The sequence below is a fragment of the Pieris brassicae genome, chromosome 5 (assembly GCF_905147105.1).
Source record: "Pieris brassicae chromosome 5, ilPieBrab1.1, whole genome shotgun sequence".
NCBI lineage: Eukaryota > Metazoa > Arthropoda > Insecta > Lepidoptera > Pieridae > Pieris > Pieris brassicae.
Window position 1 is genome coordinate 19,885,214 of NC_059669.1, and position 16,123 is coordinate 19,901,336.

General features: G+C 34.0%; 1 protein-coding gene across 1 annotated transcript; it reads right to left on the reverse strand.

Moving 5' to 3' along the window:
- Nucleotides 1-13,293: 13,293 nt before the first annotated feature.
- On the reverse strand, nucleotides 13,294-15,067 carry LOC123710401 (cysteine synthase-like). The gene has a single exon (XM_045662266.1). The coding sequence runs from the start codon at nucleotides 14,998-15,000 to the stop codon at nucleotides 14,020-14,022; it is 981 nt and encodes a 326-aa protein (XP_045518222.1). The 5' UTR covers nucleotides 15,001-15,067; the 3' UTR covers nucleotides 13,294-14,019.
- Nucleotides 15,068-16,123: the final 1,056 nt, after the last annotated feature.

Consider the following 16,123-nt stretch of genomic DNA (forward strand, 5'->3'; position numbering starts at 1 on the left):
TAATGAGCGCCTACTTGTGAACTATTGTTTACAGTTTATTAGAATTGCTATGTACCGAGACGTTATAGTTTTTACATAGAAACATTCCTATCATTTGAGATTCCAGTGTCGAATGGGGCAATATTTAACCACTGTTTATTTATAGTAACTTGCAAGAGCCGTTTTTTTTAATTTTCTATTGGTCTCGTGGCTAAGCGATTTCGGAAGGTGAGAGCCTGGAGTATCTGGTTCGATTCTCCGTCGGAGCGTAAATTATATTGTTGTTTCAAGTACGGGTAAAATTTTCGACGGAGACTACTAGTAGGAGTAACAGCGCTTTAGCGATCTTCAGAAAAAACCCTTGTCGTACTAGGACCCATTAGGTAGATTACACAGAACAACTCTTGAGGACCAAGAAAAAACCTTGTGCAAGCAAAACCTTGTACAGTTAGGAGAATTCACAAAAAAGTAAGATTTTTTACTTTTTTGAGAATTAGTATTGCCTGAAATACTTAAGTTAAATACCTTTCTTAGTCTCTCAAATTTATAATTACGGATTCAAGGAAATAAATCGATCTGAGTGATTCAGTTTTACAGTTTTTAATGCATAAAATTATTTCACGTTATCACGCAAGTGACCACACAACATGTTTTTATTCCTTATTGATTTCAAATTGAGATTTGCATAATTAGGAATAATAATTCAATTATCAATTTGATCAATAACAATTGAATATTGATTTATTTATCATTTAATATACAGACTGCAACTGCAATAAGATTGAAATACTTAAACACGAATATATACACATATATCTAGGAATATAAATAAAAATGTATATCTGATGTGCGCGCATAACACCACTCCACAAAATTGGGTAATTCTTTAATTTGTGTTTGTTTTGTCAGGACGGTTTGACAAAAAATATAAAAAAAAAGTTACGGATTTTTAACTCCCGTAACGTATGTGAATGAAGCAGAATGTGAGGGATCTATATATTGACAATATAGTGCATAGTTAATACATTATTGAGGCAGTCTATAAGGTTATTCAGGTGGGTGAAACCGAAGTACCTGATATAAAACTAAAGAAGAAATAAATAGAAGTGTTCTCGTACATAACTCGCAACAATCTTGAACGAAAATCACGCGCCTCGTGGGGTGACGTTTCAATCCGTGTGACTCTTACAAACAAGAAAGAAAAACGATTCAAACAACAAAAAAATTGCTTCTACTCGGCCGCGTCATGTGAATTTGTTCACGGTTGAATAGGAGATGCCGAAAGCAGTGACTTGCTTTATTTTTTTACCTGAACCCCTTTGATTGTCGATTTTCAACGGTTCATCGATTGATATCATCACCTACCGCATTTAATATATGAATATTCATTTATTAATTCACGCAGATTCTTTTAAAATATGTAACACAATGCATTGGGAGCTTTTAAAAAAGAATCTTTTGTTAAATAAAGTTGTAGATTTTACACATCTCATTTAAAATTGTGGAAGCATGTCTGGAATGGTTTTATTCAAATACAAATATTTAATCACTACCTGATATTTAATTACTTTTTATTTAAGATGTTAATAGAATGTATTACATATAACATTACCCATTTTGTTCTTAGGCTCTACTTGGCTTTACAATTTGCTACTTTACAAAATATTGTTTACACCCACGCTAACTGATATTTAATGATTTTTATTTAAGATGCTAATATATAGAATGTATTACATATAACATAACCCATTTTGTTCTTAGGCTCTACTTGGCTTTACAATTTGCCACTTCAATGAATTCGCACTAAATGCCACCTACAGTTAAAGGGAAAATGATTCACGAAATTCTTTAAGTTGGCGCATGGATTATTATGAAAGTCATGATAAAGCTCATTATAAAGTAAATATGGTATAAAGTGTGGAATAAAACGCCGACGAAAGACACTTAAATCCGGTTTGGGAAGCGTCGACCCCGGATTATTTTTATTCGCAAAACTGTCTTATTTGCGTTAATTAAGTGAAGCATAAGTTCGTGACTAGCCTGCGAGGGCTGCGAAACGTGACGACGGGATTCAGGCTTGTTGATGCTGTCAAAAGAGCATACAAACCATAGACTGTAGACAATAATTATAATACTATATACACTGTATTATCTATGAAATGTCTTGAATGAATATCTAAGGATTTTTTAAGTAACACGCATTTTACGGAGTTACTTTTCAACTAGATACGTTGAGCCAGCAAAATAAAGAAAGTGCATTTGTAATTTTTGTAACGTATTACACACGGATTGTGTCTGTTTAAGGTATCGTAACATGAATTGCTATACATAAAAACCTAATGACAGGGTTATCTTGAATTTGCTTGAGTAATTTTTTGCTCGAGTAAAAGTTTTAACAAAATACGTAATAAATGGTTCCTTTATTAAAAAAAATAAGTTTATAGGAGGTATTAGTATAATTATCTCCTTATATAAAAAAATCTCGTGTCACAATGTTTGTTCCCATAATCCTCCGAAACTCCTTATTCAGTAAGTCTGAGAATCGGCTACTACCTATTTCTTAAACCCCTAAGTGATAAGGGGGGGTGGACACCCCTTTTAGTTTATTTTTTAGACAATTTTTATTTTTTTATTTTTTTATGATACAGCATACAAAAATACATACAACCCTTAATGGTCACCCCTCTACAACTAACCCCTATTATTGATTATAGTAGATAAGTTATTTTTATTAAACTAAAAAAATATTCCTGGAAATAATATACAAGGCAAAACGACGTTTGCCGAGTCAGCTAGTGTAATATAAAATGCTGTGCGTACTAAGATTACAACTAAGCCCAACAAAACATTGCTACATAACAGGTAACAATTCGTTCGAATTGAATTGAACAGTTCTTTTTTCTTTATGGCCTGATAACGAGACCTTTAGCCAAACAGTTCTTTTTGCGTAGCATAGACAATTTATAGATACGGAGGTATCCTTAGGAGACACAATTATTAATAATTGATTACTTTATTTAATTGATTATACAATTTATATAATTTAATTGAATGAATATCTTAATTAAGTTAAAATAGTTATAAACTAACTCTAACGAAAAAATACTTAAAGACTAGCGCGCGTTAGTAGTGTGTACGGGGCTTATATAAGGTATAGAGGTTACTGCCAACGCGGACGTAAAAGGGTCAAGAAAGCAAAAGTTTTGCTTGAGATGGCCACTCTTCCGCTTTGCCTGCGGGTTCCAATCAAGCGTCTGCGTTCCTATCATATCTCCAAACGTGACTGAAATCTCAGAGAGTATGGTCAATCGTGTTCCACTTGTGTCGCTTGTCCTTCTGGCTAATCGGCTAGAGTTAAAATTCTCTTGTAATAATTCAAACGAATATCGAATCGCAAAACATATTTTTATAAAAAAATCCATGTTCTTTATTAAACTTAACCTTGTCTGAACTAATAACGCTTATTTATGGCGAGATTAAAACACAATAGTGTTCTGATATTTATAATATCGATGTACGCTCTTTTCTGGGTAAGTGCAATGTGACTTATTGGTACCAATACGTTGTTTATTACAGTTATTTTACGCCTCGAGGCTGACTCGAATTATAGAATAAAATCTCCAAGAGATAAATTACACTTTTTTATAATTCACCTAAGGGTAACTGAACATCCATTGTTCCATCACGACCGCTATTACGCAAATTGCAGTTAAATTATTATATTAATGATAACATAGACGAAATAATAGTTATTTAGCTTAAGGCTAAATAGGTACAATTAAATTATTAAGTCAGAAGCTCTGTAAAATCTCTATATATTTTTTGTGGTTGCATGTTCGACTTTACATGACGGCAGTTTGTTTTTATTAGGTCAACAAATATGTACCGATGATGAGTTAAATATAAAATATAATTTTATTATATTTAATTTAGCTGAAATATTTTAACATATAAAGTATAATTAACACTTTAGAACCATTAAGACGTGATAGTTATCACGGTTAAATGTCATGATTTCAATTGAATCTAAATTTATTATTGAGATTAAACTATTCATAATGAGTTTTCATTGTGTACTACCACGCAGATGGCGGAGTTTTTTCTTCTTTATATAATAGGGAGCAAACGGGCAGAAGATCACCTGGTGTTAAAACTAAAAATTGAAGAAAGAAAAAAAAGGATTTCGTATAGCATGAAAGTTCAACATAACTTGCGACTTGGTTGTTAGCGATTGAGCCTTTTGAAAAAAAAACATTGGTTCTTTTCTTAAAGGACCCTAAGTCGAATTGGTTCGGAAATACTTCAGTGGGCGGATCAACATAGTGGTAGCGCGCAGTAAAAACTGCCTTAAAAATGCTTGGTTGTGACACGCTTTTGTTTTCATTAACTTAATTTTGAATAATTTTAGATTTATACAAAACTATAACCTAAATCTGCGTTCCTACACATCATGACTTGTTTTATTAGAATAAAATATTGTTTTATGATTAAAAATAATTCCTTTGTCGGCAACGCATGAGGGCGGCGAAAGACAAGTGCAAATCAGTACCGTGACCGACGCGGGATGTCTGTCTGTCTCTACATCGGTTACGCCTTTCCGACCCTGCTCGCCGTTCAACTGAATTAATTCTGCAACCTTGTCTTCCTGCGTTTATTTTAATAGTATTAAAAAGTCACGATGATTGTAATAAATTGGTGGAAGCAACTAAATGTTAAGAAAATAAACTAAAATAAAAAAAAATATTTGTTGTTAAAATGCGCAGAAGTCGTATTTTTTAAGGTTATTTCTACAAGAAATGCGCATAGCATTTGAAGAGGCGTATACTAGCAAAGTTATATTTAGTTATATACAAAGCAAGGTAGTATTGAAGTTGGACGAGGTAAAAACAAGTGTTTTCTTGATATACTTTAAATATAAATTGTTTTAGTATGCTAGTACGTATATAGCCACTGTCTCCTTAATCTTTGCCAATGTCTAGGTACGACAACAGCCCCATGTGCAGAGGTTGTTTTAGCGCAGAGGAATCAGTCACCCATGTAGTCCTGGAATGCGTGGCTGTGGCTAACCAACGTACAGAAATCCTCTGAGTAGTGATGTCACCCCGAAAAGCCTGCGAAGTAACTTGGAGACTTCTGTCCTTCTGGAAGGAGCAGGAGAGTCTTAGAGCGGAATCTGAGTCCACCAACCTTTAACCGTTCGTATATAATATTAAATCGTAAACTAAACACGAGGAACGGTGTAAAATGTTAGAGAAGAACGAAGAATGTGAGAGGCGACCTACGAATGTTACACTAGCGATCCAGACAATGTTACAGCTCCTTGCATATCTCGTTTATAGACCTCATTCAAAGCAAGCGTTATGATATTATGCGATGAGATTATGTGTCTTTGCCTAATCGAAGAACGGGGTACAGTCACTTCCAGTCCAAATTTGTTCGGGATCCTGTACAACATCACCGTACTGGCGAGAAGGTTAAACAATTAGAGCTGCTTTTAACCAATCACAATCAAACGATCTCGTCTTTTCACTGTCGTTTGAATTTTTTTGTACTATGTTAAGTGTAATTTGTGAAGTGAAGTATCCATGGACACTTTGTGATTTACTTGCTGGCCTTTTAAGAATTGGTACTCCCCTCCAGCTCACGATGAATACGAAGGGCAGCGTGTCCACCACTGAATGTTGAACTCTCCTTAAATAATTAAAATCAGGAAATTTCAAAGGTATTTTTAAAAACATTAATAACGTTATAATATATCAAATATCAAAGGAGACCATGTTAAAATGCAATTATTTAAAGCAGGCCGGTTCGACTGTCACTTCAGCTCTCATGCAATGCATAATGTTCGGCGTTGCTCATGCTGAGAGCACGTCACGAATCATCTCGTCCTCACACGAACCAATGAATTATTCCGACGTATATAATACTGTAAATTGTGGCCATGTAAAAGTTAACTTTAGGTCCGATGTTATCGTATTTATGATTATAGAATCTTTATTATTAGTTCTGTTACAAGTTTTAATTTTTTACACAAAAACATTTATACACCTAAAATAAACCTATTTGGACCGAATCTTAACAGTTACACAATACAAAAAAGAATACAAAGAAACAACAACAATAAATAGAAGTAATTTAATAAGTGTCTTTCAAGAAAAGAGCGTACAGATACCGGCAAATTTCTTGAGCATTAAACAAGGAAGTGGGGGAAAGTTATTTACAAATACAAAGATTTACAAATCACGCCATCTACACGTCAATTTGTCGCCACCCCACCCTCCCAGTGATACCTAAAAATCGCTTCTGCGCAGGCAAGGACATTTGTTCAAGATTTTTGCCGGTATATGTACCAGTTCTTAAAATGCCGGTAACGAACTTACAAACCTTCTGGCAATGTGAGTGTCTATGGGCGGCGGTTTCACTTGGGATGAGCCTCCTGCCCGTTTACCCCCTGTTACATAAAAAAACAAATACCACACAAATATTATTTTCCTATGAAATAATTATGTTAAAGTGTTTCAGTTTTGTTGCAAGCCGAAGGTGAGCAGTTAACCATATCCCGATTCTGACAAATTTAATAGACAAACTCTCAATTCTTTATGCTTATGATAAAGTTTATACATAACAAATACCTTATAGTATATAAAAACGTATTAGAAATATAGTTTACACACAACTTAGAGTACATATTTACGATACGACAGTTTTAGTACATAATGTGTACCTAATTCAATAAAGGATCTCACTTACACGTGGCGTTGTATAAGTTACTTTTTAGTAAATTCTTTATAAATAAATGTAAACCTTATCAGGTCCATTAGTCAATCTGCAAAATAGGCAAGTAGGTGATCAGCCTCTTTGGGTCTAAGGCAAGCCTTACGATGTTTTGCTTTACCGTTCGAGCGAATGATTAATGCGCACATATACAAGTCCATTGGTGCACAGCCGTGGATCGTACCTACGACCTCAGTGATGAGAGTCGCACGCTGAAGCCACTAGGCCAACACTGCTCTAAGCTAAATCTTTATATATAACTTATATAAAGATTTAACTTAACGTCTGACATCTGAGCTCATACAAAATCACGTTGCATGCCTTTAGCCTGTGTGCCTCGGAATCAACAATATCGGGTCAAGTAAGTCAAAAAATACTAGAAGTAGGTAGATATTACAATGATTGTCTGAAGCAAACCGGCGCGGGCGGCGCGTGCCTGGGAACCGGCGGCGCGCGCGCGTTCTCACGGCCCGCCTGACCCCACGCCCGTCCCGTGCCCCTCGCCCCTCCCACTCGTGTGCACCCACGCCACAGTCGACAGATAAACAGTGGACTTCATTCTGGCTTCCGTTTTCTTTGTCTAGTATAAATCGTTCCTCCTTAGAGATTAGAATATAAACATGTCATAGAAGGACTAGGAAACTCTTGAATATTGAAGACGTTTTTATTTTAAGAATCTCGTACACAGAGTTATAAATACATAATCATCAACAATTGTTTGATTTTCAAACGACATGAATTCGTATTGACCAGGTGCGTGATGAAAATGTCGTCAATATTTTTTACCAGCTGATCATACTGATTTATTATTACACAACTTGTAATTTCTTCGTCAACCTACTGCGTGACTTGTCTGTACTGTCTGGTGTTTAGCCTACAGATTCGAACTCCGGCGCGCCTTGCCTCCTTGTGATTTATAGCACTCTAATAACCTTTATCCAGCGCCTCGCTAAGAAGCAATCTTTGGGAACAATTAACCATGATTTTAACTGGCTTTTGTTAGGTTACCAATGAACTTGTATTTTATGGCGCAGTGGGTGGGTGCAGCGTTCCTTTTCCAAATTTGAATTTTTGATTAATGCTGCTTTTAAATTAGGAACATCCTAATAACTGCAAAGATTATATATGGCTACATATAAAACCTTTTCTGGACAATTAGGACTTATCTGTACGCGATTAAGGAAAATTTATAATAGTGCTCAGATAGGTTATAATTTAACCAATTACATGTTAATAACGATATTGTTATCGTTGATAAAACACAAAGTTAACCGAGGTGTGATTTCAACATACCAAATGGCTAGTTTAAATAAAAAAAAGTATAATTTCAAAAATAAAAATCATTCAAATTCGAAAAAATATGAATATATTTTTTAATAGAAGTAATTTCTTATAATTGTAACTTGAAACGTGTATTTGCGTCGTTTACAAAGAACTCTGACTTAAATGAGTATAATTAGTACGCTGGAACTTTTTCAAATTATTGTTGTTGACGACGTCTTTTTCTCTTCGTTCCGTAAAAATAACTTTATAATAATACATTAAATCAGTCCTTAAGTAAATGGACCGCTAAGAATCTACTTGCGGAAAAACATGTCCATCGACCAAAATTAAATTGCCTATTATTTTCGTTTAAATAAATGTTTGTAATCGGGTCTTGGGACATCTTAAGTATACATCTCTATGCTAAATGGTAATATTAAAGAGGGAAATAGACAGCTCTAAAAACGAAGGTGCTTTTTCATTTATTTTTTAAAAGCAACCTTAAGATATATATTTTTAAAGCTATAGGGTTGCTCAAGTAACAAAGATTTGTTTACGCGTTTCTCACTTATGTGATACAAATCTAGCTTACTAGGTAACTTAGAATCGTTTTTTATTTATATGTAAACACAGTGATATATATGGTCACAGTGGCGCCATTGCTACGACATAATACGTGATACAAATCAAGCTTACTAGGTAACTTAGAATCGTTTTTATATATATAAACACAGTGATATATATAGTCACAGTGGCGCCATTGCTACGACATTATAAACTTCTGTTAAAAATAATAATGGTTATGGGATATAATGATATGGCAATATTACTAATGACTATTTAATAGTCTTTAATTTGTAGATCTATTAATATTGGCAAATCGAGAAAAACAATGGTATTAAGGGTTTATACTTTTTTTTAAATATAATTCTAGATTTTTCTCCGACTATGTAGTCGTATACATTATTGAATTATACATTTTGCTGTAACCACAACTACAATATGTATAGTTTATATATAACATTTTTAAGGAATGTTTCTCACGGACTTTATTCCGTAATCGTTACGATGAACAGAACCATGCTTTTTGTGAGATTACATACAATATCCGTGCAATACGTGCCTTCATTATGTACTTCAATTTTTATTCATTGCTTCATATTTTAAAAAGATTTTGTAATATCTTTAACAGAACACTATTTTCGTTGTTCCAATGTGTTTGTATCTTATTTTTATATTATTTACTTTTTAAATATAGTTAAGGTATATTTAACACATAACACTACTTTTTGTATTATTCCATAATATACTAAAAGTACTGAAACCACCAAGGAGTTTAAACTTGGTGTCTGCAAAAGTGTCGGTAAAAGCAAGGCAAAGAGCCACCTAAACAGCCATAAAATATAGCTACTGCAGCCATGGACACCCATGTTGGTGGGTGCATTGCCGGGCATGAGATGAGTCACACCACTTCACTTGAAGCGATTCAAGCGTGTGTTAGCGAATTATTTTGGTTTGTACGATATTGAAACCAACATCAGTCCAAACAGTTCTTCAGAACACTCTCCATACTGCACTTTATAAAATGCACGTAGTGACGTCATGTCCCTGCGTACAGAGAGATAATTAAGCTAATCAGTAATATGTTGGATAATGACAATGCGACAAGCCCTTCGCTTGGTTTTTGATCAAGCTAAAGAAACTGAAGAGATCATTTGGGGCTGTAGTCGCTTCAGCAGTTTCATCAGCTTACTTAGTACTGCGCCTTCCGCATTAGCTAACCTTCTGTTTTTTTGTGTCCCATATCTTGAATCTGATACTTACTGCATTTTATATTGATGCTAAACGACGTTATTTTAATTACAATTTGCGTAACATAATTTAGAAATGTTATATTATTATTTTGTATTTTGCCTTCTATTTAAGTTATTGTATATTTTTGCCACATTATTACTCCTTACAATACTTGCCTGGAAGAGATTGCTTGAAAGCGAAACACACCCGTGGCTCTCTTAGTTATTTAAATGGTGTACAAATTGTTTAATTATAATAAAGGCAAGGTGCCTTTATAGCCTGAGCATGTATATAGACCATTAGTTTCACAGCAATTCTTAATAAGTTAAGTAAACTTATTACTATAACATTTTAAAAACTAATGTGACATTTGCATGCCACATTAGTTTACATATATTATATATTTAATGGCCCTGATTGTGCGGATTTTTATAATTAATCAATCCAATTGTACCACTATCTTAGCAAATGAAAGATTTTATTATGATTATTTTGTTAATATTAAAATTAGACTCAATGTAAAAGCTAATTGAATGAAAGTCTCGCAGCAACTGCTACAGAAGCAAAACATCAACGCGCACGCGGCAACATTTCTGAAACCGAATTAAAAACGAAAGCCTGATATTTGAAGTATGCATGTTATATTACAAGAATCGCTTAGTGAAAGTATTGAAATATATCTACATTAACTATAACATGAATTAATCTAGTTTTAAAGGCCAGCGACGTACTCGCGAGCCTTCTGTTCATTGAGAGTGGGGCGGCAGTAACACATCACATCAGATGATCACACTGCCCGTTTGCCTAATTTGTTCTATTTAAAAAAAGATTTACTTTCAAATAGATTTTAAATAAAATATGTGTTTTCGTTGTCAGCCTAGCCATTTCTCTAGGTGGTAAGGATTGATATATGTAATAGAAATACATAAAATAAACGTTATATGTGTGTAAATTTGTATCACATTTCGATTTTAACCTATCGTTCGTTGTTAATTCGCGTACAAAATGTGTCCATTGTTTTGAGCATGTTATTTTTTTGGCATTTTTGTGTCAAACAAACACATCCTTTCTGATCTTTAATTTGACTTACACTTTGAATCCTAAATTTTAAATTTTATCTATTTCTCATCCCAGACTTATGTGCTATATTCGTAATTGCAATGTACGTAATTTATGTTTCTCGAAGTTTTAGTATAATAATAGCTTTTTTAAGTTTTTTCTATTTCAAATTCGACTTTTAGAGAGTCTATAGTGAATCAAATTATGATATTAGTGTGCATTTGCAGATATCACGTTATTATACAAGCAATAATAAAAATCAGTAATAAATTCCGTTCATAGCGATATTTTCTTTCACAAAGGCTTCCGACGTACGCTCATTAGTATAGACAACGAAGACTTACATACCCTTTGTTAGTAGGAAAGATTTAAGATATTTTCATACAAGATTTAAGATATTTCAGACATTCATATATCTGATATAATTTACTTAACAAAACGTAGTTCCTAAGACGTTCATAGACTTGAACACTAAAATAAATACTGTAGCTAACATTGGTTAGCAAAAGTCGATCAACGTTGTTGATGAGCCGTAAAAATGTTTATGGAAACTTTGTTTAAATTAATATAGGTTTTTAACTCTGCAACCATTTGCCAGTAACTCCGCAACACGTTGATTCAAAGTTGTTGCTAAACAAATGTTTACCATGAATTCGAGGCCTAATACTATATTCAAATAAATGTAGAAAAACTAGTTAAAAATCAAAAGTAAATCTAAGTAAAGTAAATAAATCAATAACTGTATAGATATTTAATCTCAAAATATTACAATATCACTTTTATTTAGAAACATTGATATTGTTATCACCTCTTTCACATAATATTGACATCTCTCAGTATATAGAAAATATTTTAGGATTTGTAACGGTATTAAATATCTGGCTTTAAATAGTACTTCCTCGTAACTAATAACTTTACCGTAGTCCTCTGTCCATGGAAAGAAAGAAAAAAAAACTTTACATTATACACAATAAGAGGATATTTAGGTAAAAAGCGGACTAGCCCCCAAACTAGAAATTGTTTTGGGCATCCAGTCTCTTCCTTTTAACATGCTAACTGTACTTTAATTTATGATTTCTACATTATATATAAACAAGACAAAATATAATATTAATTTAAAAAAATATGAGTGCGAGTGACTGCCGTTCAAGTGCCGATCAAGCTTTATGTTTAGGTTTATATTTATAATGTATTTTCATTCGGAGATTATGAGTCGATTCCGACAACACAATTGATGGTTAATTAATAAATAATGAGCCCAGTGTGCTTCTTTTAAATGTGCGACACTGTCCTAATGAATTATCATTCAACCAATTGACTATTATGATCATATATTTCAGGTTTAAATATCTTTTACATTGTTAGGTTCCTCAACGATATAGAATTTATTTTATTCAATTAAAAATTAATTAAAAGACAAACGCTTTAAGATTGCCATGGTCAGCTTTTTGTCGTCACACGAACACACACCGTACTTTACTTCACCGTAAGAAGAAGTATAAAATTTTCATACATACGGAAAGTGGGGCACAGACTTAAACAAACCGACCTTAGGTATGAGAGCCGCAGTCTGAATCCACTAGACTAACAATGTTAAATAAATGTATTACATTTAAACACAAAATCTTTTATATTTAAAAATAAACAATAAAACTATTTATCGCATTGCAGTTCCTCAATCAATTACTTTAAGAATAATTATTCCATAATGTAATTGAATAAATTGTAAACTACAAAGATCGGTAACAGGCATATAAAACCTTCGCACTTTTTGAAGTCAGAATTTATAGTTTGTCTTGGGTGTAAGTTGTCTATGGTTGCATCTTATTCATGCATACCCACGTCCACAGATGTAATCTGTGTGCTTTACGAGCCGCGCCGCTTTGTGCCTACTCTATTATAAATATCAATGCTCACGTAGTTTAACGTTATTGTAATCTTAAGACCGCTACAATAGTTGATGTTTATTGTTGACTTCTTTTGTAATTAGTTGCCGATCTAGAGAAAAATTGATACATTAATATTTTTAACCCAGCGATTATTTTATTTCGTCTTGGTTTGAGCATCGATAGCAACAGTATTGGCTTAGTTGCTTCAACGTGCGGCCCTCTTCCCTGAGGTCGTAGGTTCGAAACCCAATGGATTATTTCTTTGTGCCCATTTAACATTCGTTCGAACGGTGAAATAAAACATCGTAGGGAAATCGGCTTGCCTTAGACCCAAAAAGTCGTCGGCGTGTGTCAAGGGAGGGGCAGGAGAGGGAGGATGACCACCTACTTGTCTATTAGATTGACAAATGATCATGAAATAGATACAGAAATTCCACCAAGACCTACAAAGGTCACAAGTTTTTTTTGAGCATCGATATAACTGTCACACAGAACCTAAGCATTTATTTTTTAAAGAAAAATAAAACTACACAAACATGCAGAAATATACAGGTTTATGATCACTATAAATACATATTTGGTATTCTAATCGCATTTTGTTATGACATCAATAGCTTTGCACACGTAGAGTTTTGTTTTAACATAAGCATCAGGTCATCAAAGCCAACTCACTCTTGCATAAGACATTTCAAAAGATGAATAAAGTTATTTGATAGTCAAGAGCAATAAAGATTTATCTCCTTGTGCATTGCAGTACCTGCTTTGCATACGTCTGGCACGGGCCAGCACAAAACAACATAAACACAAATTAAACGAATGAAACCGAACAAAAAACGTGCTACCTGCGCTTGCGACGCCGCAAGTTTTTATCACAACACCACTTTGCAAGCACCTAACAGAATTATAATAGAACGAGACAGCTAGAAATATTATATGAGAAGAAAAGAAATGGAAACGTTTTTAAAATAAGGGATATGTCAAAAGTGGTAGCCCAAACAAGTTTATTTAAATTCATCGGTCACCCGAAGGACGCTACGCCCACGCGTCAACTCCAGGACTTATCCAATCGGCGACATTAATCCTTTTAAGGTATAACGACGAACTTTAACAGCCACTGATTAATTATACTTTTATTATTGATACCAACCGGCTCCGTGATATTTGTGCCTTCAATTAAACAAGTCGATTATATTATTGTAATGTACAAAGAAATGTAGCTATTAAATGTGTTGATAGAGACTTATTGTGTCAATCTTATCTTCTATTCTATCAAGTTTTCGGGTACAGGAGTATATTTCAATCCAGTGTCACATAGTATTGTAACGACCCATGAATCTTTGGGTATTTTTCCCGAGTTTAACAACTTCACGGCCGCTGCAACGTTTGCACCACTTGTATAACCAACAAACAATCCCTCCTTTGTTCCAATCAGATCCTTGTAATACACTGCCTCTTCGTCAGTTACACTAATACTATCTTCCATCAGATCCGACTTGAATAAATCGGGAACAACTCCATAGCTCGCACCTTGGAGCATGTGAAGCGGCTTCGTTATCGGGCATCCTATTAGCGGTTGGGAACCATCTGGTTCAACAACAAAGCATTGAATATCCGGATTTTGTTCTTTCAAATACGTAGAAATGCCAGTGAAAGTTCCAGATGTACCAACAGCACTGATAAAAGCATCAACCCGGTGTCCCGATTGCCGCCATATTTCGGGACCTGTAGTAGTATAATGTGCGTTAACGTTATCTGGATTCGCCATTTGTTGGCAGAAAAACGAACCATTTTCTTCTGACATTTTCATAGCCCCTTCCAAAGCGGGTTCAACGTCTGCGAATGTGACATTTCCGTAAGTTCCTTGTACCAGGGGATACCTGATGCATTTAGCGCCAAGGGCTTCCATGTGAATCACGCGTTGAATGGAATTTCCTTTCGACATAGTAACTGTAAGTGGATGACCCATAATCGAGCAAACAACGGCGAGGCCGCATCCTTGGTTTCCGGAGGTGACTTCAACGACATCTCCACCGGGTTTAAGCTCTCCTCGTTCTCGGGCCTTTTCAATCATGTGTAATGATGAACGGCATTTTATAGAACCACCTGGGTTCATAAATTCACACTTAACTAATATACGACCTGGTCCAGGATGTAGACGGTCTAACGCGAGAAGCGGAGTATTTCCAATAAGCTCCAACGCCGAGGATTTAATTTCATTTTTAACACCATTTATTTCCGTCATTTTTTCTGCGTTTACGCACTCAGACACCTTGTCGGCATGAATTATAACTCACGACTAGCGTTCGATAATTTAAGTCGTCTGTACGAAATATCAAAATAGATAAGACGTCATTCAATACAATTGATTTAAATTATTTTGCCGAATAGAGCAATGTAGAATTATTGAGATGTACGCGAATTGAATATAATGATGTGTGATTGTTATTATTTTATAGAGTCACGAGTTGGTTGTACTGAAACAAGTTGTTTTTTTATGTAATAGGAGGCACACGGGCGGAAGGATCTAAGATTTTAAGAGATACCGCCACCATTGCCAGACCACTCGCAAATGCGTTACTGGTCTTTGAAGAATTGGTACGCTCCTTTCTTGAAGAATCCTAAGTCGAATTGGTTCGGAAATACTGATGTATTTGATCAGATGGTTCCACAGAGTGCATTTCAATTCAATAAAGAATTACTTAGAATAATATTAGCTAAGATTAATAAATAAATTAATAATTATTATTGTAATGATTTTTTATACTAATGTAAATAATTTATTTAAATACTTTTTAATTAATTAATCGACTGGGTTTTACTAAAGTATTATTTGCAATTTCTAACCGTAGCAGATATCTTCTTAAAAATGAAAAATAATAATGAGATCGTATCAAATTCTATCATCATTTTAGTTAGTATGTAAATACACACATACATACTTTTTAGTATGTAAATATTCATATATATTTAAGGTACAATCAGTATGATGTCATAAACGTTATTGATTTAGTTTTAAAATATTATCATTACATAAAACAGATAACGAACTTATCTTATGTATGAAGGAGTAATGATAACTATTCCAAACATATATTAATGGTTGATAACAATACGAATAATTTTAATTTAACTCATTGATGTGCCTCAGTGGCTGGCATTAAAAAACAAAAACTGTACGGATATGGGTCTTTGGGGTGCTTTGAATAATAGAGGTTTCTTGGTTTACTCTATACTAACCACTCGCGTAGTACAATAGAATATGAGCGAAATAATGATGTGCTAATTGCTATGTACCGAATGAATGCAACCTTATCTTAAGTGTTAATAAAAAAAATACTAATTTTTATTTTAAAATGGCGCTTTAA